This window comes from Lissotriton vulgaris, chromosome 12, assembly GCF_964263255.1.
Source record: "Lissotriton vulgaris chromosome 12, aLisVul1.2, whole genome shotgun sequence".
Taxonomy (NCBI): Eukaryota; Metazoa; Chordata; class Amphibia; order Caudata; family Salamandridae; genus Lissotriton; species Lissotriton vulgaris.
The window spans coordinates 513782057-513808554 of record NC_141700.1 but is presented as its reverse complement, the minus strand read 5'-3'; the positions used below and the strand labels follow the sequence as shown (position 1 = coordinate 513808554).

At 47.4% G+C, this 26498-nt stretch overlaps 2 protein-coding genes across 3 annotated transcripts in view; one reads left to right on the top strand and one right to left on the bottom strand.

Moving 5' to 3' along the window:
- The window catches only part of SF3B3 (splicing factor 3b subunit 3), a 274045-nt gene extending 267621 nt beyond the window's left edge, over positions 1-6424 (bottom strand). Inside the window, exon 1 of one of the 2 annotated variants that reach the window (XM_086945281.1) lies at positions 6371-6424. The gene's annotated coding sequence lies outside the window, so the exon portion shown is untranslated. Of the gene's footprint in view, positions 1-6223 lie in introns of both variants that reach the window. The other variant, XM_086945280.1, reaches the window with a different exon arrangement.
- Positions 6425-6694: 270 nt separating this feature from the next.
- Positions 6695-26498, top strand: part of COG4 (component of oligomeric golgi complex 4) — a 146154-nt gene continuing 126350 nt past the window's right edge. Inside the window, exon 1 of the mRNA XM_086945279.1 lies at positions 6695-6883. Within this exon, the coding sequence (XP_086801405.1) occupies positions 6749-6883 (135 nt within the window). The 5' untranslated portion in view covers positions 6695-6748. The remainder of the gene's footprint in view (positions 6884-26498) is intronic.

Here is a 26498-nt window from a genome sequence, read left to right as displayed (position 1 = left end):
ACAACTTCTGGTATTATTACCACCCCCCTCCATTAAGAATTCGATACATAAGCCCCCAAGATGGATATTTAATGTAAGATTCAACACACGGTTTTTAGAGTTATTTCAAAGCCTGATAGTAAAGAAGATATTGATAGAGTTGCAAGGTGGTATTTGAAAAAGACAATTCATTGTCAACAGAAAAAAAGTAATTCCACAATACACAACTAAAGCTGCATGTAGGAGAGACCTTAAAAACAAGTAGAGCACATAACAGGGGACTTGTGTGAAATTAATCTTGAGTGCCAGGACACTTAAACAGTCAGAAGTGTGGATCTAAGAGGTACACAACTAATACAAGAAACCTTTCACAGCTACAGTGCAACACAACAAACATGGGTTTTTGCTAGGATTGTCACAAGATCTCACTACCTCAAGGACAATGGTTAACCTACCAACCACTATACCTCAACTTACTTTGGCCACGAACGACCATTTGAATGTTATGTACTACAGAGACCCACCATAGGATACCAAGAACAGTACTAAAGAATCTAGGTATCCGAAAAGTAATTAACATACTCCCAACCATCATCATCATCGAGATCTTTATTTCGGCGCCATATGCCATAAAAGATACAGGTACATACATTAAAAAACATTGTAGTTATAGTTAAAATAATAAAACATTAAAACATATAAAACCAATACACAGGAATAAGAATAGGACCCAGCCTTTAACATACAAACATGGTCATTGTTATAAAGTTGTATTTTGACAATTGTCATACATCTCCAACTAAAAAGTGTCTTCTCTTGTGCCAAAATATCCCCAAATATTTAGCTAAAGCGAAAACTATATGCCCAGACAGATCTGTCTTAAAGACCCTATATGCATGCAAGCAGTGGTTGAACCCCAGGTTTTTACACACTGGGACAATCCATTTCCTTCTCTCCTGCGCGAATGCAATGCAAAACAAGCATTGGAAATGCAATAGGTCTCGCACCATTAGAGTTAGTGCTTTTAGAATTGTTTATGGGTTTTTTTTGTAAATGTTTAGCATTTTTGTTTCCTGTAGCCAATGCTAAAGAATTACAAATAAAAAAAGCCATAAACATTTCTTAAAGCTCTAACTGAAATGGTCTGAGACCTATTGCACTGTGTGAGGGTGAGGGGTTGAGGGTGAGTGAGGGTGAGGGTGGGTGAGGGTGAGTGAGGGTGAGGGGTTGAGGGTGAGTGAGGGTGAGTGAGGGTGAGGGGTTGAGGGTGAGTGAGGGTGAGTGAGGGTGAGTGAGGAGGAGTGAGTGAGGGTGAGGGGTTGAGGGTGAGTGAGTGAGGGTGAGGGGTTGAGGTTGAGGGTGAGGTGTTGAGGGTGAGTGAGGGTGAGTGAGGTGTTGAGGGTGAGTGAGGGTGAGTTAGGGTGAGGGGTTGAGGGTGAGTGAGAGTAGTTGAGGCTGAGTGAGGGTGAGTGAGAGTGAGGGTGAGTGAGAGTGAGGGTGAGTGAGGGGTTGAGGGTGAAGGTTTGAGGGTGAGGGGTTGAGGGTGAGTGTGGGTGAGGGTGAGTGAGGGTGAGTGAGGGTGAGGAGTTGAGGGTGAGTGAGGGTGAGGAGTTGAGGGTGAGTGAGGGTGAGGGTGAGTGAGTGTGAGGGGTTGAGGGTGAGTGAGGGTGAGGCTGAGGTGTTGAGGGTGAGTGAGGGTGAGTGAGAGGTTGAGGGCGAAGGGTTGAGGGTGTGAGGGGTTGAGGGTGAGTGAGGGTGGAGGGTGAGGGGGTGAGGGTGAGGGGTGGAGGGTGAGGGGGTGAGGGTGTGGGGTCTAAATGTGAGACAGAAGTGTACAGTATGGCCTCGCAAAAATCCCAGATACAGAGTCTAAAAGCGGGTCACAGATCTGATCTGTGTTCGTTATGCTTAATTAAACGTTCACTCGCAAACCTCCTTATTCATAAAAGGTTTCTTACAGCATTTATGTCTAAAGCTTGAAATTCCAATAGTCCAGTTATAAATGGTTTCTACTCATTTTTACATAAATACTAATAGGCTAAGAAGATAATTCTAACTGGGTCCCGAAAACTGTTATTTGGGTCAAATGAGGTCTATTAGTTTAAGTTGGCACTTTTATTTCACGATTAAAATTGCTCTTTTTTTTACCACTACTAGCTACATATATTGCTCAATTACCAAAACAGCAGCTGCTGCTACTGGGCCCGGTAAAAATCCTGGTAAATTTCCAGCAGGCATGTTCATACCTGGCTGCAATCCCGTGTGCACGGCGTATTTATACCGCACAACGCTTCTCTTCATGTCCATGTCCCCCCAGTTCGGAGGATGTTGACAACGCCGTGCAGCGCATGCTCTGCTTTCAGAGGCTTTTTTAATGCCTGTGCATGCATCAGAAAGGCGCTGAAGGGGTACCTCGAAGGATGCAAATTACCTGCATTCAATTCCAGAACTACATTCCTTGTCTCATATAGTGTTAGTCGCCTCTACCTTCACAACCCGTTAGCTTTACTTCTATTGACTTCCCCATGAATGTTTGCACTAGGCATTTTTTGGAACCATCTCCTGTACAGGCATTGAAACTTCGAGCTCAGCCTCTATTCTAAAATCAAAGTGAAGATAAAAACTGAAGGGAAACCAACAGGGTGTGGAACACGGGCTTGAGAGCAACTGGTAATTTGGTGCAAGAAAAGGTTTAGGTTTTAAGGATCTAAAAGCTAGAGCGCCATTTTCAGGGAAATTAAAGGTAAATAAAAACATGATTTATTTAATAAGAATGCGAGGAAGGTTAAGAGACGAGATTGAAATTGTTCTGCGGCTTTGACTGCTGCACACTGGCACACAATGCGGTCGTTAAGAGGGATCAGTGGATGGAGTGAATGAATGTACACAACCAGTATACATGCACAGCTATACAAATGGAAATACTTAAAGGAGCTTACGGATTAGGAGCCAAGCATGCACAACATGTTGAGAAAAGACAAGTGAGGTTTTTTTCCTGAATATAAAGGTACTGATGGTTAACGGGGGTTCGATGCATGGCCACGGCCTGCGCCCTTGTACCCCGAAGACTTTCACGCTATCCCTTGCCACTCTAAGGATGTCCAATCACGGCTCAAAGAATTGTTGCACTGAGGTCCAGTCCTTTTCAAGGACAATGCATTGAACAGCATTGAGTTGTGGTAATGGTGATGCTTGTTTATAGTGCTTCAGGGCTATACATTGAAATAAAGTTGATCATTAAGCACGATGTCTAAAAAACAAAGTTCACTTTTTCAGCTCAGTTTCCTACCCCGTTTTTGTGTGAGGTGATTATTACAAACAGACCTTGCTCTCTATCACTATAAAGCACGCCAACACGTATTCTACAGGTAGAGTAGCACTATATAAAATGTAAACTAAAGTTAAGCTAGAACCTGTGGCACTAAGCACTCTTATTGAAGAAAGCCATCAATCCACAAACTACTCTCATGATAATCCGCTGCGCCAAGGCTACCTCGCCACCGCTCTAGCTCAAATCACGCCTTGTGGAATTACAGCTAATAGTATGGGTGCTGGGCACTTAGAAATACATACAATTATCTGAAATCAAGAGAAAACAAGGATTCAGAGAGATAAAAACATCAATTGTTCTAGGCTTCCTGCCTGATCATTTACCACAAAAGCGAATGAATAAACAGCCGGACGCCGCACATACCTGCTTCAGAACTTCGATCAATACTAAGGAAAAACAAGCCTTTCACCGTAACACGGCGGGCAGGGGAGGGGGCGGAAAGGGGAGAGGTGCGACACGGCAGGCAGGCAGGCAGGGGAGGAGAGTAGGAGGAGGAGGGGGGAGGAGAGTAGGGGAGGCACGGCCTAGCGGCAGGCAGGCAGGGGAGGAGAGGAGGAGGGGGGAGGAGAGTAGGGGAGGCACGGCCTAGCGGCCGTGCAATCAAGTAGTGAGGGGGCGGAGCTGGGGGAGGCTGTGGGAGAGAGTAGGCAAGGCAGGCGGCTGGGGGCATGTGCACGCGCATTTAAGCTCAATGCGCATGCGCATTGAGCTTAAATTTATCGTGCACTGCAAGGAATCGCCACGATTCCTTGCAGTGTGGATAAAGAGCGGATAAGTGCCAATACTCTCGCCTTGCTCGATGCGCATGCGCATCGACAGGCGAGACCTAAAAACAATATGTGCAGATCAGTTTCCTGTTCAGATTTGCAACCTGGGCAATGGGTCGAGGAAGATTCAGCCAATTTACAGGTATAGGCCCGTATCGGCAAACTGCCATACCTCCATTGAAGATACAGTTTCCTAATGGTAGTTGGGAATATAACATCTAAAACAGTTTCAAACCTATAGATGTCCTTAGTATTTAGGAATGATATTGTTAAAGTACCTAGGCCTGTTCTTTGCAGATGTGTAGCAAGTTTGCTTTCCCGGTAATGATTAATAAGCTGTTTCTGCGTGACCCGGGAACATGATAACAATGGGTCGGACCATAAAGTGGGTAACCCTAATTTCCCTAGTTCTATCTTTATGTATTTTAACCAGGGAATTTTCCCAACATTTGGTAGAGTAAGAATTTATTTGAGTTCTTGCCTATAGTTAACTAGCTCGGGTACAGACCATATCCTGCGCCAGAATATTAAGGGCCGCAGTCCCATATCTTCGTCAAGGGGTCTCAAGCCCAAGTCCAGTCTCATTGGCAACAGGGGAGTGCTGGGGGGAAGTGATAGGAGTTGTCTAATGAATTTATTCTCAATTGCTACTAAATCTTGATTACATGTGTAGCCCCAGAGTTCACTTCCATACATGACAGCACCCCTAGCCTGTGCTCTATAGATCTATAATGGAGGACCAACCGGCTTAGAGGAAGATTTATTTTTAGTGACAAGCTTTATAATTCCCCCTGCTATTTGAGCCAGTTTTAGCTGTGACTTCTCCCTTTGGTGCCCCCACGACATTTTTTTTTCATTTAGAGTAATCCCCAAGTACTCGAAGGTTCGTACCCTCTCTAACCTATTGATCGAGTTTTAGATGGTGGGTTGAAGACCATATATTTTGCCTTCAGTGCATTGATCTCGAGGCCGTGATCTTTACAAAATGCCTTGAAACCATTGAGAACTCGCTGTATCCCCATTGGCGACTTGGACAGCAGCAGGGTGTCGTCTGCAAACATAATCGCCGGCACCCTGCTGCCTCCGAGTTTAGGGGCGTCGCTATTTTCAATCCCATTCAAGTGGGCTCACAACCATTTTATGGAAACACAAAAAGGGAAAGACGAATAAATGCTGGGTTTCGGGAAAGATCTAACGAATCTCTGGTGGGCTTAATAAAATGTAGCCGTATGAAACCAGCCCACAAGCAATACGACTTCCCGCCTAGACATATTAGGGAGACCAAAACGTAAAAACTAAAACTGGTACTGGCCACAAGAACTTTATCTGAACAAAGACCCCACCGAGCACTAACACTATAGGAGAAGGAGGTCCTGGTACCAACTAACATGCAATTTGTTAAACAGACCGATTGAATGTTCCAGAATAAATAATGTTTTTGAAATGTAGAGATTGTATAAAAACATGTCTCGCAAGACATGTAGGGGTAACACAGTTTTCTTTGATTGATATTCCTATAAATGAATGTAAAGTAAGATGCATCGAATCAAGTTATCTGACTCCTGAAATAAAAATAGTTCTGGAGGCAGTTTTAATCTGCATTCCTATTTTATCTACCATACACCATTGCCCTCCCCAACACCACCAAGATTTTCATTTATCAGCACCAATCCTATAAAATCCCAAACCGCGACTCCCACTTATACCATCAGACAGCGAACTACAATAAATATTATATCTATCCCCTTTCCAATCAGCGTCCACACCACCAGCCGTTCACGCTTTCTTAGCGATAAAGTAGTCTATTTAACCCTAAAAAAACACTCTACCCGGTTACGCACGTATTATACCAATCTCTCCGTTACCGCCACTTAATATCGCAAGGCCCTCCCACAAACCAGAAAGCGACCGTTAAAAAAAAAATCTCAAAAACCCTCCCGTTTCGCCAATCGTTAATCTACGATTCACCCGACTTCAGGCCAGGAGCCTTCCCCGTGCTCTGGACGACTCTCGCCCGCGACCGGTGACGGATGGCTCGGATATTAGGCAGATGGAGTGGGTAACCCTTAAACTCGACCTCAGCACAGTTTAGAGAGCGCGCCAGAGGCGAGGCCTAGTGGGTAGGATTTCACCTCAGGACGATTACCGAGATTGGAGCACGGTGCCGGGCCGCAATCAGGCGCGTACCCGGGCAGGGTCAGAAGGCGAAACGTTCTTCCGTCCTGTCCCGAAAAGACCACAAACAGCGACAACGGAGGGAGAACACACCGCGTCCGGGATCCTCAGTACTTACAATGGACACAGAGAAAGGACCACCAGCCGCGGTTCAAAGACACAAACGAAGGACTCAGGACGGTGCTACAGCAAACCATAGAGACAGAAGAAAGACACATTAAAACAGATGCATTGCTAGATTAGCTGGAAAAAACCTAATAAGCGATCTGGGCACATTAACTTTCTAGACGAATGAAAAAAAAGTAGCAAAAACGTATATTGCAGAAGAACACTGCTTAGAAAGCATTCTTATTTTTAATATGTCAGGCTAAGCCGCGAGTTAATGACTCCTTTTAACCTCCTACTTCCATAAGCAGGCATGTGATTGGTTTACGCAGGGAGCCCTGTCTTCTCTGTGAATCGTGTGTTTCATGAGCGTAGAAACCCGGAAGTGGAAATGGTGGATGCCAGCTCACCACGGGACATAATGGCTGGCGGCCGTAGCGCCTCTAGAGTATCCATGGACCTCATCCGTTCTCTGAGTGACTTGCAGGGGCTGGAGAGCGTGTACGCGCAGCTGTGCGAAGAAGAGGTATGGACAGCTACGCTGTTGTTACTGGATGATGATGTCTTTGTTTACATTGTTGTCAACCCTCCGTTTTAAATGAAATCGTACGATGGCGGTTTAACATTTCTTTTTGTAGCTTTGTATGTTGTTCCTCATAAACTCCAAACTGTAGTGGTTTAACAGTGCCTGCTGTGGGTCGCTTTTCTGTCTCTCCTCGATATCCCTATATGTTCTTTGGTAAATTAATGGTGCCTACAGTGGGCATCTTTTTGTGCTCTTGGGTGGACGTCATATAATAAATATGGTACTACATATCCCAAAAGATAGCAGACAGCTGCATGTGCGGCTGTCATTTGTGCTCACGCTCTCTGCAACACCTATGTTATCATGTAGCAACACTTAGGGTCTTATTGCCTCAGACTGACTCCTTCTCGGAGCGATACAAAAGGGGATGATGGTCGGAGCGTTTGAGTAAATCAAACACTCACCCCCAGTCAACTGATCTGGGTTTAATCCATCACCATTCTTTAGCTCACTCAGCCACCCCAGTTCAGACATGGCCATATGCAAATCAGTCTGACCCTGTGCCTCATGGGAACAGTGAAAAACCAAAGGAAATGATGGACGGAGCCTTGACAATACAAGCACTCACCCCCAGTCAACTGATGAAGATGATGAGGATGTCGACGTTTCGGTCTATATTGCTGTGGTCAAGAAGACCATCATCAGGACCAAACAATTCATTGCTGGTGAAAGACCCCCTGGACGTTCAAACTTGAACCCTTATGACGAATATGCAAGGTAACGGACGCTGATAGCGAGAAGTGAATCTTTGCTATGATTAAACAGAGCACTATAAATTGTACCGCTGTATGACAATCGTCTTGGGTGAAATGCCGAGTAGAATTGAGGTTCAAACGATTCTTCAGGTCGTAGAAATCGGTCAGAGACGGGTTAGGTTAAACTGATGTGTTTAAGTTGCTTATACCTCTGTTCATAACTTTTTTTGCTCTAATTCATTTTTATATATGTCTCCCCAGACATTTTTTGTGTGAATTATATTTCTAAAAACTCATAAAAATTTTCTATGAATACAGGTTTACTCTTCCCGTTAATGCAAGATGAGCACAAAGGCCGAGTTGTTGCTGATTTTCGCCAACTATGTGGCTTCCATAGATAGTAAATTAGACAGTTGAAAAGCTTAGTTGATAGGGCTTGAGGGTGAACTGTATGTGTTCCAGATAATTAGAAAATCTTAGTACCCTTTCAAACATGTTGCCTGTTGCCCAAGTACAATTGACTGATAGCCTGACTCCCTAGAAGAAAGAAGATCCTGTCTTTGAGGATATAGATAGAGAAACCTCATTAATCTGATCATCCTGAAGCGGCTATATGCACCTGCTATGTCAAACAAGCATTGGAAATGCAATAGGGCTCGCATTAGGAAAGTTTGAGCTATTGGTCTTATACATTTTTTATTTTTATTTATGTGTTATATTTTAAAATAGCTAAATTAATAGCTTTGTCATTTACAATGCCAATAGTTATAACTTTTGCAAATGTGACACCTATAGCATTTGTAATGCAACATGTTTTGTATTTACGTGACTTAGATGTATTGATATTACAAATAACAATGGCTTTTAATTTTTTTAAATAATTAATACTTAAATAATTTATTTAATTTGTAATGGCAATAGCTTAAACTTTTGTAAATAACTTTTGTGAAGATTATGTTCAGTGTTTTTATTGTGACGAGAATCCAAGAACAGAAGTGAAATATTAACATCTTTTTATGATTTGTAATAAAGCGTGAAAGTTTGAAAACAGCTTGAAACATTGAAAGAACATATTTGAACCAGTGATGCTGTGGTTGCGCTGACTGGTGTGTGCATCAGTGGAGCTTAGTGGGTGCATTGGTGGAGCTGTTTGGTGTGTGCATTGGTGGAGCTTAGTTGGAGTAGTATCGGTGGAGCTGTGTGGAGGGTGCATCGGTGGAGCTGTGTGGTGGGTGCATCAGTGGAGCTGTGTGGTGGGTGCATCGGTGGAGCTGTGTGGTGGGTGCATCGGTGGAGCTGTGTGGTGGGTGCCTCGGTGGAGCTGTGTGGTGGGTGCCTCGGTGGAGCTTTGTGGTGGGTGCCTCGGTGGAGCTTTGTGGTGGGTGCATCGGTGGAGCTGTGCGGTGGGTGCATCGGTGGAGCTGTGCGGTGGGTGCATCGGTGGAGCTGTGCGGTGGGTGCATCGGTGGAGCTGTGCGGTGGGTGCATCGGTGGAGCTGTGCGGTGGGTGCATCGGTGGAGCTGTGCGGTGGGTGCCTCGGTGGAGCTGTGCGGTGGGTGCATCAGTGGAGCTGTGCAGTGGGTGCATCGGTGGAGCTGTGCGGTGGGTGCATCGATGGAGCTGTGCGGTGGGTGCCTCGGTGGAGCTGTGCGGTGGGTGCATCAGTGGAGCTGTGCAGTGGGTGCATCGGTGGAGCTGTGTGGTGGGTGCCTCGGCAGAGCTGTGTGGTGGGTGCATCGTGGAGCTGGGTGGTGGGTGAATCTGTGGAGCTGTGTGGTGGGTGCATCAGTGGAGCTGTGCGCTGGGTGCATCGGTGGAGCTGTGCGGTGGGTGCATCGATGGAGCTGTGTGGTGGGGGCATCGGTGGAGCTGTGTGGTGGCTGCATCGGTGGAGCTGTGTGGTGGCTGCATCGGTGGAGCTGTGTGGTGGCTGCATCGGTGGAGCTGTGTGGTGGCTGCATCGGTGGAGCTGTGTGGTGGGTCGTTCGGTGGAGCTGTGTGGTGGGTGCCTCGGTGGAGCTGTGTGGTGGGTGCCTCGGTGGAGCTGTGTGGTGGGTGCATCGGTGGAGCTGTGCGGTGGGTGCATCGGTGGAGCAGTGCGGTGGGTGCATCGGTGGAGCTGTGCGGTGGGTGCATCGGTGGAGCTGTGCGGTGGGTGCATCGATGGAGCTGTGCGGTGGGTGCATCGATGGAGCTGTGTGGTGGCTGCATCGATGGAGCTGTGTGGTGGCTGCATCGGTGGAGCTGTGTGGTGGCTGCATCGGTGGAGCTGTGTGGTGGCTGCATCGGTGGAGCTGTGTGGTGGCTGCATCGGTGGAGCTGTGCGGTGGGTGCATCGGTGGAGCTGTGCGGTGGGTGCATCGGTGGAGCTGTGCGGTGGGTGCATCGATGGAGCTGTGCGGTGGGTGCATCGATGGAGCTGTGTGGTGGCTGCATCGATGGAGCTGTGTGGTGGCTGCATCGGTGGAGCTGTGTGGTGGCTGCATCGGTGGAGCTGTGTGGTGGCTGCATCGGTGGAGCTGTGTGGTGGCTGCATCGGTGGAGCTGTGTGGTGGCTGCATCGGTGGAGCTGTGTGGTGGCTGCATCGGTGGAGCTGTGTGGTGGGTCGTTCGGTGGAGCTGTGTGGTGGGTGCCTCGGTGGAGCTGTGTGGTGGGTGCCTCGGTGGAGCTGTGTGGTGGGTGCATCGGTGGAGCTGTGTGGTGGGTGCATCGGTGGAGCTGTGTAGGTGGAGCTGTGTGGTGGGTGCATCGGTGGAGCTGTGTGGTGGGTGCATTGGTGGAGCTGTGTGGTGGGTGCATTGGTGGAGCTGTGTGGTGGGTGCATTGGTGGAGCTGTGTGGTGGGTGCATCGGTGGAGATGTGTAGGTGGAGCTGTGTGGTGGGTGCATCTGTGGAGCTGTGTGGTGGGTGCCTCGATTATTTTCTTTCTATTTTGTAAAGGAGTCAGGTAAACGGAGCTACCAGGGTATATACAGCAACTACCTTTTTGCACTCTAGGATCAAAATGTGCTATAAGGTGTCTGAAAGATGGCATGTTGACGCTATACAAAGGACAGGACCTATACTAATATCCAGAGAATAAAACATTTTTAAAAAGTCTCTTTAGCTTAAAGGCTAGCTCAAGCCCGGCTCATTCCTCCTTCGGGGAGTCAAAAAGCTCTAAAATGTATAGACGCAATATGTAGGCACTACGCAAAATACCAATAAATAAACAAATAAATATATAAATGAAGAAATGTGTCTAGCTTGTAAACAATGCCGCGTGGCATATCTAGCTTTTCTTCAATCGCTGCAGGCTATGCAAGTGATCGGACGTGACTGGAGGGCTACATGTTGGTGCTATACAAAGCACCGATACCTACAATAGTAATATAATATAGTATACCAAAAAGTGAGTACTTGCTGCTCTGGAACGTCTAAGTGCTCTGAAGTTTTCAAACGGCAAATGGTTAGCCCTATACCAAATAGGAGCACACATTTGAAGAAAATACATTTTGATGTGTCCTCCGTGATAGTACAGCACTCTGCCTCTCTTACCCAACACTCAGACCGCCACATCAACACAGTCTGCGAGTTCCATTAGGGTTTGTGATAGAGGAAATATGTCGTTTTTATTTGTAACACATTTAGATATAAGCCTGTTTTTATTTCTACGAAGCCCTGTTTCTGGCAATCAAACAGTGTACATTTCAAGCCAACAATCGAAGCCATTGTAGAAAAAAACAAGCAAAGTCTGCGCTGCACATTATCAGTCTGTCATATTTTGCTAAAGCACTGAAATTTATAAGCAGCAATGTGCAGGAGATGGTGTGGGGGTGAGGGGCCTTGGGATTTTTATATTAGGCAAACTGCAAGCCGCGAAGGGTGGCGAAGCCCTGAATTGCTTTGCAAACAAAGGGAGGGAGCGGAGACGACCACCTCTGTTTCTGAGCCTCTGAATAATAAAGCACCGAGTCAGGGAAACCCTGGCACAGACTGTAAAACTGAAGCAGTGGAAGAGGACAAGTCCTGGTGGCGAAAGATGGTTCATAAAATAGTCTCTGAGAGGCAACACGGGTTTATACCAGGAAGGTCTACTATCGACCATGTACAAAGAGTTATTTCTCTTTTTGACTACACGGGAACTACAGGAGACCCTATGGCACTCATCCTGCTAGATGCAGAAAAGGCATTTGATAGGGTCTCCTGGAAGTTCCTGTGGACGGCAATGGCAAACTGTGGTATTGGTGAAAAATTTATAACTGCTATTAAACAGTTGTATGTAAACCCTAGAGCCAGTGTCTTGATCAACGGGATCCTGTCAGAAAATTTCACTATTACTAGGGGGACTAGACAGGGGTGCCCTTGCTCACCCCTTCTATTCGCTATATATATATATAGATACATTTATCCGGAGGTTGGAAAATAATGCACTAATCCCTCCTATCCTAGTACGAGATATGGATACAAAATGCTTAGGATATGCTGATGACATCGCCATTGTTACAGGAGACCCTATAAATGCTATAAGTGTGATAGAAACAGAAGCACTACTCTTTGGTGAAGCCTCTGGGTATAAACTGAATGCTAGTAAGACACAGATTGTGTTGAATAACAAGATTATGATGAATGACTAACTGAAAAGGCGACATATTTGGGGGTCAGCATCTGTGCTGCTATAGAGTGCATTGTCAGCATCAATATAGATCCACTTATACAACGCACCAAGAAAGAACTGACCAGACTGAATAATCTCCATCTAACTATTGGTGGTCGAACTAACGTAATTAAGATGTTGTTTTTACCTAAGTTTCTGTATTTTTTTCAGGCTATCTGTTTAGAATGTTCCCCACAGGTATTTAAAAATATAGATACATTGTTCTCTAGATTTGTTTGGGGATATAATCGACCGCGATTGCGGTGGCTCACTAATTCAGGAGAACGTGGAGGTTGGGCTCTCCCCAACTTCAAGTTATACTACTGGGACACAGTATTAAGGTATAGCTTGAGTCTTATAACTGGTAACCGAGGCAGCGGCAATATATTAACACCACAAGAACTTATTTTGGGAGAAGGGGCCGCTGGATGCCTATGGCGACATGTTAATGACGGGTATTTCAAAAAAGTCAAATTTAAGACTATCAATAATGTAAGCAAAGTCTGGGGGAATGTTAAAAAACTATTAGGAATAGGTCGCTATTCCTATTACACTCTCGTAAATCAGAATTCAGATCTCCCTGAGATCTTCCACGACAATTATATAAAGAAATGGAACGATCTGGGGATTACCCATCTTGGTTGTTTTTTCTCGACTAATGGATTTAAATCATTTGCCGAATTAAAGTTAGAATTCAATATTCCTAATAGGGATTTTTAGGTCTCGCCTGTCGATGCGCATGCGCATCGAGCAAGCGAGAGTATTGGGACTTATCAACTCTTTATCCACACTGCAAGGAATCGTGGCGATTCCTTGCAGTGCCCGTGACTTTTAAGCTCAATGCGCATGCGCATTGAGCTTAAAAGCGCGTGCACGACCGTCGTGTTTTACCCGCTCCGCCCCCTCCCCTTCCCGCCGTGTCGCATTTCTCCTCCCCCCTCCCCTCGCGCCGTGTCGCATTTCTCCTCCCCCCTCCCCTCCATCTTGTTTTATTTAAACCTTTGCTTCATCGATTTCATGCACCTCTTATTGGGTACATTTCGGAAATGCGTTCTTACCACAACACTACGCACATCGTATTCCCGTGCAGCTTCTCAGAAGCGGGAGGTAAGATTGACTTACACTGACGCGACAATCGGTCATAAGATGTTTGTCAGCGTCTTTGTGTTACTTATTGTTGGTAATTGACCTGAGCGAGAGCATGTATGCACTTTTTTTAATCACCAGGATTGCGATCTTGTGCACTTTTCTATTTTTACGAGACACGCCACGCCGAGTACCGTCACAGTTTAGTTTTTGTAAGCACCGCGTTTACTTGCTTTTCGGAGCCAAGACTTTGCTGCACTTTTTAAACATTCCAAGTGAGAGGTCTTTAAGGTTTTCACACAGTATGTGCATGAACGATGCCTCCTTACCACACATCTTTCCTAGGTGCGTATCAGACTAGGCACAGGCAGGAATGTGTGTCTGGAGGATTCTTGAGCCATATGTCAGATAGTACAGCTTCTTTAGCCCCCATCTGTTCCCCAGCAGTTCCCCAGCCTGCCGAGAGCAGCTCTTCCCGCTCCGCCCCCTCCCCACTTTCTCTCCCCGCACACCTCCGTTGCTTTATATCCTGCAGAAGTTTAACTGACTTTTCTGCCCTACAAATGCAGATTTGTTTTGTGCTTTGATATTTTGACCCCCGTACATATCCCTCTCGTTCAGCTGCAGTTACAGACGTTTCCTAGGTGCGTATCAGACTAGGCACAGGCAGGAATGTGTGTCTGGAAGATCCTTGAGCCATATGTCGGATTGTACAGCTTCTTTAGCCCCATCCTGAGCATTTGTGCTTGCTTACACAGTATGCAGAATCGCAGGTTTTATTCATGACCTGCAGTACTACGGTCTAGATGTTCCTTTAATCAAGTACAAAGTGGCATGTTTCACAACATGCTAGGGCATTACCATCTGTTCCCCAGCCTGCCGAGAGCAGCTCTTCCCGCTCCTCTCTGCCCCCTCCCCACTCTCTCTCCCCGCACACCTCCCCTCTCTTAATTGGCCCTGCTGCATCAACACATTGCAGGTGAGTGACGTGGCCATTGGGCAGCCGCAGAGTAGCGTATATTCCAAATAATTACCATGTGACCTGATAAACTGCTGAATTCTTAAAGGATGGTTTAATCCAACATACTTTTAGGACGAGTTTTTGTGCTTTCCTCTCTCACCCCTCTCCTCACTCTCTCCAGGCCTGACTCTCTCCTCCCCTCTCACCACTCTCCCCTCTCCCCTCTCACCACCACTCTCCCCTCTCAACACCACTCTCCTCATCACTCTCCCCTCTCCTAATTGCATTTTTTCGCGGCCGCCAGGCTGTGACACCACATCAAAGGGTTTCTCCTCCCCTAATTATTTTTTTAAGGCCGGCCGGCCGTACTTTAAGTTTCACGTACGCCATACAACATACAACCACACATACAACCACACGCACAACCACATCAGTGCACGCTTTCACCAGTCACACACACACCACCAGCCGTCGGTGCACGCTTTCACCAGGCACACACCACCAGCGTCAGTGCACGCTTTCACCAGGCACACACACCACCAGCCATCAGTGCACGCTTCCACCAGGCACACACACCACCAGCCGGCAGTGCACACTTACACCACAGCACCACTCAGCACCACTCAGCACCACTACAGCATCACTCAGGGGCACCACAACATCACTATGCGCTACAACAGCATCACTTAACGCCACAGCATCACTTGTTTGTATCACTTGTTGCTGAGATATTTGGTTGTGGTTCAAGACGTAGTTTGTGCGTGTGGGCAGCTGCAATGATGATGCTGTAGGTACCACTTCGTCATGATAGCTCTGTCTCCAGAATTCTTCCTGAAGCTATATTCATGCGTAATGGGGGAGGTACCCTCTTGCAGTGCAAACACTTCCTTCAGTGACCTGCTCCTCCTTCCTCTGACATTCTGACTCTGCAGTGATAATCCTTTTCCATTTGAGGCTCAGCAGGATCTAACATTTTACTGATACTCTTCAATAACATAGCGAGTATTGAGCCAAAGCTGAACTCTGGGGAAAACAACAAGGCACTACTACCTCTGTTAGAGCCTCCCTCTTGTTTGTTTCCATCTACCTTTCCCCTTTTTCCTACGCCTCTTCATCCTAAATTCACTGCCCCCTCCTCTGCCTCCTGACGCTACCATCACTACCTGTTTCATCTGCCCTCTTCCAACTTTTTGTTTTTCCTCTTTCTTCTGCCTACTACTGACATCATCTACAGCCTTTCTATCTCTTTCTCATAGAATAGATAAATGTTGTAGTGAAATGCCAAAATAAAGTGCCACTGTGAAGTATTTGTACAATGTTTTTGTACATTAATTTATTTGACGTTTGTTGTTTTTCGCATGCTCCTAGTGTTTGTTTACCCATCTTTAAAATCGAGCCACAGTAGCGAATAAATTGCGCACACACACAACACACAATCCAAAACACAAAACACACACACAACTCAAAAGACAAACACAAACCCACACACACGCACAACTAAACACACAGAAAACACCACACACACAAAACACCACACATAAAACACCACACATACACACACCACACACACACCACACACCACCCACACACACACAACAGCACACACAACAACAAAAAACAAACACAGACCAGCACACACACAATTCCCCACACACACCACACAAACCACCCCACACACAACCCCCACACACAACCCCCCACACACAACCCCTCACACACACAACCCCCCCACACACACAACCCCACACACACACAACCCCACACACACAACCCCACACACAATCCCACACACACAACCCCACACACACACACAACCACACACAACCCCACTCACCCCCCACATACCCTCCCCACACACACACACACCCCACACACACCCAACACACCCACACCCCCACCCCCATACCCCCACACACACCCACCCACAACATCACTATGCGCTACCACAGCATCACTGAACGCCACAGCATCACTCACCACCACAACAATTGGCACTTCTTGGGTTGCCTTGTCCTACAGCTAAATTCGAACTGTTCTGAACTAGAGTCTCATAATTTTCACAATTTTGCAGTAACACGATCAAAGAGGTTCTAACTTAATTTCGACATCATTATTGAAGTGCAGTTTATCTTGTCTTCCTCAGTACTTCGTACATCTCTCTAGAGATGTGGCCTAACGACCAGAGCTGCCATCTAAGTCACGTACATACAAAACATGTTGCATTACAAATGCTATAGGTGTCACATTCGCGAAAGTTATAACTATTGGCATTGTAAATGACAAAGCTATCAATTTAGCTATTTTAAAAAACAAAACATAAATAAATATTTGTCATTTACAACACCAATAGCTCCAACTTTTCTAATGCGAGACCTATTGCATTTCCAATGCTTGTTTTAAATTTCTTCAAGTGAGAGATTTTTTACTGAAGAAAGGGGGTGGCCGGATTAAATTTCAACCGTGTTCTTTCATAGGTAACTTATATAGGGAAACGCCCTCAAAAATTGGTGAAATCTATGGGGCTATGAATATATTGTTACCAGATGACATGAACAAACATATAATAGCATGGCAGACCAAACTTGGATTATCTAACCAAAGTTTGGCATATTCATATTAATTGTCACTTTCATGCTTTATCTCCATAAGGCTTCAAGCACAATATTATAAGACCTATTTTTCATTGTATTATACTCCATCTAAAATAGCTAAGTGGGGAACTGGGAAAGGCACAACTTGTCCACGCTGCTCACTCCCAGCGGCAGATGCCATTCACATGTTTGCCTCCTGTGACTCGCTAACTAATCTAATAGCTGAAATATCAAGCTTTCTCACAGAGATAGCGCATTATGAGGTAAACATCACAACATCAGAAATCATGCTGGGGGTGTCAAACAATGAAAGGCCAAAACCGATTCAGGGGCTAATTTTTGTCGCGATGGGGGTGCTTCGTCTGTGTATTGCGTCAGCCTGGCTTGATCCAATACCACCGTCATATATACAGTGGAGGGCCAGACTGCTGGCAACATGTAGTATTGAAGATGCTATCTATAGAAACAAAGGGGATAATACTCGTAGAAGAGGAATGAAGATTTGGGAGACGAAACTGAAAGTACAGCCGGCCGTGAATAATTAGGGGGTGAGAAATGTGCTGGGAGGGCTGCCTTTGATGTGGTAATGCCAGGCAGGCAGGCGGCTGGTGGCATTGTGCACGCGCTTTTTAGGGCTTGCGCTTGCGCAATGACCTAAAAAGCACATGCACTGCAAGGAATCGCCAGTGGTGGTTAAACACTGGATAAGCCATAATAGAGCTTCCCCAGCTATGCGCAGAAGCGCATCAGCAGGCGAGCCCTAAAAACCATAATAAAAACGTATATTGAACAACATCCAAATCAGTTAACATGTCTGATTCAATTGTGCAATGGCAACAAACCAGATAGAATCTTTTTTAGTGTTGGAGAATAAAGTGACAGAGCCAGAAAAAGATTTAAAGAATACTAGGCCGTAAAGGCTATTTGACAATGAATAAGATGCTCTGTCAAGTTATTGAGAATAAGGGTACAGTGTCTCAAAAAAATAAAATGTAACACTAGGAGCCTCGTTTCCAACCTGATGCATCCACCACCAATATAATAGGTGTCTCCAGGTGCTTATCACATAAGCTGGTTAAACCTGTATTCCAGCACCTTTGCATTTCTGTTATTTTGGGGGATGGAGGTATAGAAAACTGGCTCTGCATATACTTTAACATAGTGAGGTATAGTGTCCCCCCAGAGGTAAAGCAGAGGCTAAATTAAGTAAGTACTAACAGCTCTTTTTGTGGTAGTGTGGGTGAGCAGTTCGGCTTATCCAGAGGGTGTGTTAAGCATTTATTGTATTCACTCACTCAAATACTGATTTCACACACTCAGAGACAGAATCCAGAAAAAATGTATACTTTTATTTTATTTCTAGAACCAAGCAGGACTTGGTACAGATAGGTAAAATGTACTTTCAATTGTAAACCTTTAGACAGAAATGCAATTGGGAATGGATTTGCAATTGCTATAAGTTGGTATGGCTTCAAAAAGCAATTTAACTTGCACAGTAATTCCTTTTGAAATACTTTTTGATTACTTTCAGATTACATCAGATGCTTGGGGTGGTATGCCTAGGTACCACACCAAAGGATCTTACAATACAAGGTAAGTAAGATTTTTCTTGGTTTCAGTTATAGGTACTTTTTCCTCCATACAAAACAACAGTTCACCACTTAGGAACATTTTAACCCAAAAACTCATAACATGGGTCCCTATGGGAGAAAAATGTTTATAAGAAAACGTCTTACGAGTGGGAGTTTTTGAGGTTAGCACCAAGTTTCCCCAAGGACGAGGTAGGCATTCAAGTTACACCACCAGTGGCACTGGGGCGGTCGGGTGCGGAGTGCAGGGGCCCCATGTTAACCAATGTGGCCATCTGTTATGGACTGCTTACGAACAGGCCACTCTGGTGTGGGAGCAAAGCTTTTGGGGTTAAGGTCAGTACTGCAGGGGCCAACAATCGGCACAGGAGCTGCACCACCAGCGGCACAGGGGCGACTGGGTGAAGGGTGCCAAAAATATGTTTGGGGCCCTGTGGATTCCAACGGAGACCTCAGGTTCGGCAAAAAGACTGCAGGTTCGGACAAGGAGACTTCTTGAAGGCGACCACTGGCTGGAGAGCTAAGTTTGGTTCTTGGGGGATGCCTGGACACCATTGGTTGCGCCACCCAATGGCGTAGGTCGTCGGATACAGGGGTGTCTTGCCCAGGGGTGTCTTCTGGCATCAGGTCTTCTTACGAGCTCGAGTCGCGGTTGGGTGATCCCTCCAGGTTCACGCTGCAGGCATCATTTTTAAGCTTAAGGAAGGTAGGGGATCACCAGATCCCAGGTCAGGATCGCTGGGAAGACCTTCTTGTTGTGTTGGGCCACTCAAACTTGAGCCATGAGCGCCGGGTGCAGAGTGGTGCAGAATCGCAGAACTGCCTGGACCCGGATTCTGTGGGTAAGCCTTTGTTTGAGCAAATCTGGTGCTCACGGGAGACAGAATCTGTAAGATGGTTGCAGGGCAGGTCCTTCGGGCTCTGGAGGGCTGCTGGACCCGCTGGTTTCTTCGCTGTAGGCTGGTCTGAGTCGGGGCAGGCTGGTAGGGCTGGGGCCAAAGCAGAAGGTGTCCTTTCTTCCTGGGTCAGCACGGTTCTTCGGTCCTTCCTTCTTCCTTGAATCTGAGGAGGCAAGGGTCAGGGTTGCCCCTAAAATACTATATTTAGGGGCGTTAAGGGGGTGTGTAGGTCGTGACCAATGGTCCCTTCCTTTGGGTGGGTACACCCCGTATTATGCCACCCTTCAGTGGGAGGGGGCATGAGCCTCTCCATAATTGGCTGGCCCCCCTCATCTTCAAGGTGGAGGGGACTGAGATGTGTGATTCACCTCGCTTCCCCCACCTGAGGGGTGGGGTTGACAAAGGTGGGCACGCCTCTCCTCCTAGCTTGGTTTCCCCGCCAATTCTCCTGCCCAAAGTGGGGGGCAGAAGCGATGGGAGCCAGTGGCTGGGGGCAGCAAAATGCAGGGATGGCTTACAAAGGCGGCTGGCCTTTGAAGCTTCGCCTTCACGGACCTAGCCCATCTTGTGGGAGGAGGCATGATACCTATGCCCAGGATAGGCTTTGTTTCTGGACCCAGAGAGTGGAGGCTCTTTACCCATGGGTCCAGAAACCTGTCTGGCGGTGGCAAATTGTGGGCAGCCAGTCATGAACCACACAAGGGGTGGTCGTTTTACAGGGGGTTTCTCTAACATGGCGAGTGTTTCCTACAATAATGGGAAGTACTTGTGCTGACTAGCACTAAGCGTAGAGGTACTCCCTGCTACCAGCGATCTTATTGTGGCTCCATGTCAGCACAACGTCCTCGCAGGCACATGATGCCCTTGACTTCATCTTAGCAACTTCATCTTAGCAAAAAAGTTTCAGGCCATTTCAACCATAATAGGCACATTTTGCCACTTCCAACACATAATATTATTTATGTCGAGACAGCATAAGTCTGTCACATGTGAGTAAGGTAGGGATCTGTGCAGCCATCCTGAAGAAGAAGCTTTACGCTTCGAAACATGTCGACGCACACACAGGAGGTAATGTACATTAAATACACATAAAACCTCCATCACACCATTTTAACAATACCTGCACGGAGGCATATTAAAAGTTTTTTTTAGTCCTCACTTGCCAGGTATTTATTTAGAAACACCCACTTATCCATTCACATCTGACCCTACCACTCACCAACCTCACACACCACACATAGTGATTACATCAGTGCTCCCGTGTATTCGTAGGTTAGTAGCCCACCGCGTTCCGTAGAGGGACGCGAAGACCCGTATGATGAAGCTTGACACCAAGGGCCCTTTTGGTGTGTGAGGGGTATTTAAAACACACAAAGTGCTTCCCACCATTGTAGGAAACCCTTGCCGTTCTAGAACCTGTTCCCCTTCTCCTTCACCTATCATTCATGGGTGGATTCTCTGTGTTCTTTTACTGTAATTTGGGAGTCTGAATCCGCCCCTAGTGTCTGTGTGGATACAACCCCTTCCGCTCCCTCCTTTGATTTGTATGGTATATCTAAAATGCCCTCTGAGTGCATTAAATTAAACTGGCATCAGTGTGGAGTAATGTGCTGAGCAGTTTGCTTCCAAACTTCCCAGGTTTTACTAAAGACATTATGGAGCTGTGGAGTTTGTAATGACCAACTCCCAGCCAATATACTCTCTATGGCTTTACTACACCTACAATGTGTAAGAATGGACTTAGACACTGTAAGGTTACAGGGCTCATGCCACTCTACCTTCACCTGAGGGCTAGTGCACCCCGCTGAAGAGGTGGCTTACCTAGGCCTCGGGCAGTGGTTTTAGGCATGGCACACAGGGATGTGGGCAATGCCAACTCTTCACTCTTGTTTGCACCAAAACACGCAGCCAGCAATGGCAGTGTGTGGGTGTTAAGGTTCAGGGCCTCTAAGGGTGGCACAATAGGTGCTTTAGTCTTAGTGGCCTTCCCTGGTCTTAATGCCCTTGGTACCCATGGTACCTTTTAAAAGATGCTTACATGTGGACAGAGATGTGCAAATGGTGGGTACAAAGTGTGAGAAAGTGCCATCTTTCTTGCATTGGTATGCCCCCACTTTTTGCTGAACTGCTGATGTGCTTTGACTGAGTGTGCCCTGGGCTCCTGCTAACCAGGTACCCAGGGTTTGTGTTCCTTCCCTAAAACTGTAGAAACTAAAACCCAATTGGCATCTCTGGCCACCTGTCAGCCCCTAGTAAATGGTACCCTAGGTACCCAGGGCATGGTGACCAGAGAAGACCCCTATGGGCTGCAGCACTTATTGTGTTACCCTTGGGGGCCCTGTACCCTGACACCCACACACTGCCTTTGCAGGCTGAGTGCCTGAGTACAGAACTAAACAAAGAGTCAAAATGGCACACATCCCTGTGTGCCATGCCCACAAGACCCACTGCCTTGGCATACCTCAGTCACCCCTCTAGCTGGGTGCCCTATGCCAGTGGTGTGGGCACAGGTGCATGAGCCCTGTGCCCCTACAGTGCCCAGAGCCATTCCTGTGCACTGTAAGTGCAGTGATGCCATTAAGATTATTTAGTTTTTGGTGCTGGGAAATTGTCATTACGAACTTCACAGCACCATAATGGCTACACTGACGACTGACAAGTTTGATACCAAACTTATTTATTTTTATTTATTTATTTAAAGAGTTTTATATAGCGCTGGCTAGACCCTAGGGTATCAGAGCACTTTATATGAGATTCTACAATGTTAATGAGTTACTTTAGTTAAATTACATTAGTTACAGACAAAAAACATTAAGGAGCATAGAAGACTCGGAAATGGAGTGAAAGAGGGGAAAGGGGTATGGTAAAAGGGGTAGGAGGGAGATATGACAGAGACGAAGGTAAAGTCTGCCCAAGGTCCGGCTGGGAAGGCGAGGGCCGAGGGGGAAGTCCACAGCCCATCTCCTCTATAGCTATCCAGTAGCTCCACCGGGCATCGGCCAAATGGCTAGGTCTCCACGGAAAAACATTTAAAGAGCATAGAAGATGAGAAGAAAGGAGCGTAGAGGGGTAGAGGGAAGGGTAAAGACGTGAGAGGGATGGACGACGGAGAGACGAAGTAAAGGCTGTCCAAGGTCCGGCTGGGTAGGTGAAGGTCGAGGGTGAAGTCCACAACCCATCTCCTAAATAGCTATCAGGTAGCTCCACTGGGCATCGGCCAGATAGCTAGGTCTCCGCGGTCAGAGGTAAGTACAGCAGGTTCTACGTCTTGATGGGGGAAAGGTGAAGGTCTGTTCGATGTCCGGTTTTTGTCCTAGAGTAATAGCACAACATGGTATGGACCACTGTGGCAGCCATCTTGTGATCGGGCAAGGGAATTCTGACCTTGATGTTACATTCAGGCCGGTCCCCATAATTACAAGGGACCAAACTAGGCGCCAGCAAGTCCTCCAAGCTCTGATTGTGATCATTAGAGGCCACTCTCTGCTCCCCCACTCGCCGAATCCCAAGCGCATCTGCTGTATATATGAGGAATCATGTGCTCAGGCGTTTGATTGGCCACCCAACATTTGTGTGGTATTGCCCGGTCGTGCTCCGAGCTCCTGCGGCCATCTACATTAGGCTCCTCCCACTGAATTGGCATGCAAAGTGACTATATAACCAGCAGTGCTGTGTCACCAAAACGAATGGCAGTAAAGACCCTCAGATAACGCTGGCTATCTGGTGGATAGGTTCAGTTAACAGCGGTTGGATACTGACTCGGGTGGTATTAAATTGCAGTGGGCACCGGAACATTGCAAAACAGACTGCATCTACAAGTGAACGTGGGCGCCATATTAGGGTCAGGCCACATGCAGCAAGAGGACGCCTGCTGACAAAACAAGTTGTTTATGAGGATGCTCTGTGTCCCCCATCAGTCGCCACTTTAAAAGTCAGTGATACGATGTTTAAATCAACGGCAAGAGACTTTTGGTGCAGGTTAAGGCGCTTGCAGTATCCCGTCGAGCGGCTGCCATCTTAGTGTCGCCACTGCCGTCCAGCCTCTGAAACCCGGTAATCCTGCAAGTCCTGTAACCTCTGTGCTGTGATGCTAGCCGACACTGCCAGCAACCAGGAGCCTCTGAGATCCCATAAGAGTGTGCGTCACCCCTGCCTCACACCTCAGCCATTGCCCAACACCATAAATGCCTATTCAGTGCAAGTCTACCAGGGGGGGGGCAGAGAGTCTAGCTGGCAGGCAGTGCTGTCTCCCGCAGCTGCAGGCGATATGGGGGCTCTGTCGTTTCACTGCGCTGTGTCTCTGTTTAAGGAGTCCCCAGGGGGTTCATTGGCTCCCCTCACGCCGCCGCACCTCCACAGCGGGTGTCCTCCCCAGCGCCCGCTACCCCAGCCGCAGCGCTCCGTTACATTGGGGGGGGGCAAGTTACCTCCGCCGCAGGGGCCAACAGTCGATGCAGCTGGAGCCTCTGCAGCCGTTTCTCTTTCCCGCCGCCCAGCAGCAACAGCAGCCCCGCAGCCGGTGCCCGTGTGGCAATTTGCAACTCACACAGGTCCGATTCCCGAACGCCGAGGCGTCCGACTCGTCCAGGATCGCGACGCCGCACGCACTGCGATGTCGCTCCGCCCCGCTCCTCACCTCCACTCGGGGATTAGCACATTAAACCCACACTGATGCCAGTGTGGGATTTAATGTAAAATGCACCACAGAGGGCATCTTAGAGATGCCCCCTGAAACCTAACCTACAATCCACGTCTGGACTGAGTGGCTGCCGAGGCTGCCACACAGCAGACATGTTGCTGGACCCCTGGGTGGAGAGCCCCTCGCTCACCTGGGCCTGCAACAATGCACAACCTGGGTAAGGTGCTAGGTTTCCTCCCCCAGGATTAGCAGGGGGAAACTTCAAAGGCATGCCGCCTTTGTGAGCTTCTCCAGGCTACTTGCTGTACTCAGCAACTGGCCCCCACCAGTTCTAACCCCCAGTCTGGCGGGAAGACTGGTGGGAAACCCTATGTCAGGAAGGGGGGTGTGCCAGCCTGTGCCTACCCCACCCTTCAGGTGGGAGAGGCGAGGTGAAGCACGATCCCGGGCTCTGGCCATCTTGAAGATGGGGATCCCTGCCCAATCACAGCTAGCTCCTGCCCCCCTCCCACAGGAGAGGAGCAGGCTAGGGGGTGTACCCACCCCAGGACAGGGACCTATTTGTCCCTGCCCTTGCCCTACCTGTAACGCCCCTAAACTTAGTATTTAGGGGCACCCTGAACCTTCCTTCCTCAGTTCCCGATAAGAAAAGAAGATTAAGAAGAAGAAGACCTGCCGTGCAGCAGCTAACAGGGCGACACCAACTGACTTGGCCCCAGCCCTACCTGTCGACCCTGGAACCTGCTCCTGCTTAATCCCGACAACTCCTGCGGGCAGCAACCTTGGGACACCCGGAGGACCTGCCTGCCTTGATCCTCTTAAAGACTGGAACTCCCATAAGCAAAGGCTCTGCTTCAACGACCATACCCCTGGTGCCAGCCAGGAAGCACAAGACCAAACCCACTCTGCACCCGGCAAGCCTGGCCCGTGCCTGAGTGATCCAAGACCATGAGAACGTCCCCCCCCTGGCGACTTGGACCCGAAGCCCAATGCCCAAACACCCTCCTCGACGAACCAGACGACACCTGCAGCCTCAGAACCAGGACCCCTCCAACCGCGACCAGCTGAGGGTAAGAATTCCCAACGCCCAAAGACACGCCTGCACCCAGCGCCCTGCAGCTCCCTGTGCCTCCCTTTGGGGTACCTACCTCTTCTCCAAGATCTCAACTTACCCCTCGAAGTTGTGGTCGCACCTGAAGAATCACCGTCCCCGAGTCTGCAGCCTTTGTTCCCTTTTTACCTTTCCCGTTGAATAACATTGAGCGCCCGACTGCTCAAAAGCACCCTGCACTCAGCAGCCCGAGTGCCTCTGGCTGTGCACCCTGTGTCCTACCCTACTTCCCCCTTTGCCCTGAGCAAGTGTCCAGGAGCCCAGGTCCCAGAGCTGTGTGGCCTGCTAGCCAGCAGCCACCAACCGCAGGCCCCCTGCCGCTCATTGGATAACATTGGGCCTAACTACCTCTGCACCCGGCTGCCCCTGTGCCGCTGAGGGTGTACCAATTGTACCTACCTGACCCTGGGGGACCCCTGAGTCTATACCCAGATTCTTAACTTTGTCAGTCAAGTACTCACCTGGAAACCGATAACTCACTTACCTGCCATAGGATAACATTGACTGGTTTGACTCGAAAAATGTGTGTGAAGTTTTGAAACTCTAAAATATTCATATCAAATCAGCCGAATACCGAATTCGAAGTACTCACATGTGATCAGGAGAGAAGCCAGTACTGGACCTTGTAGCCCAGTACTGAACCGCAAAAGTAATCCTAACCGGGTATACTAGTAACCTGAATTTTCTCCATAGGAATCCATTGTGTGCTTTTCTGTGAAATTTCTTCTAAGTGTATACTTTTTAAAACTTGAAATATTCCCTAAAAATCGTACCAACTACTGAAATGTAATTACTTACCTGTCTTAATAGAGATCCCAGTGCTGGACCTAGGAGCCCAGTACTGGATTACAAAAGTAACGAGAACATACTTTACCTGTAACCTGAATTTTCTCTTATTGGATAACATTGCTAGATTTTCACTGAAAAGTTTCTAAGTGTGAACTTTTAAAATACTTTTTTATTCCTTAAAAATCATTGCAAAAACCTAAACGGTTTACCTAAACTGTTTACAGCTTAGACCCCAGGACTGAATCTAGGATCCAGTCCTGGAATTACAAAAGTAATCTACAAAGTAATCAACTGCATTTGTGTAGAAAAACCCTTTGAGCTCAATGCTAAATCGTGTTTCGAATTGTGTTGCCTACTGCAACCCCTGTACCTATTGTGTTTACAAAGTTATTACCTTACTGCAAAGTAATTATCTGAGATCAATCATAAATGAGAAAAGTATATTTTGATACCTGTTGGTTCTAAAAATAAAACAACTATATCTTTTGATATAAAAACAATTGGCCTGGAGTTCAGTCCTTGAGTGTGTGAAACCTTTTGCTGACTGAGTGTGTACA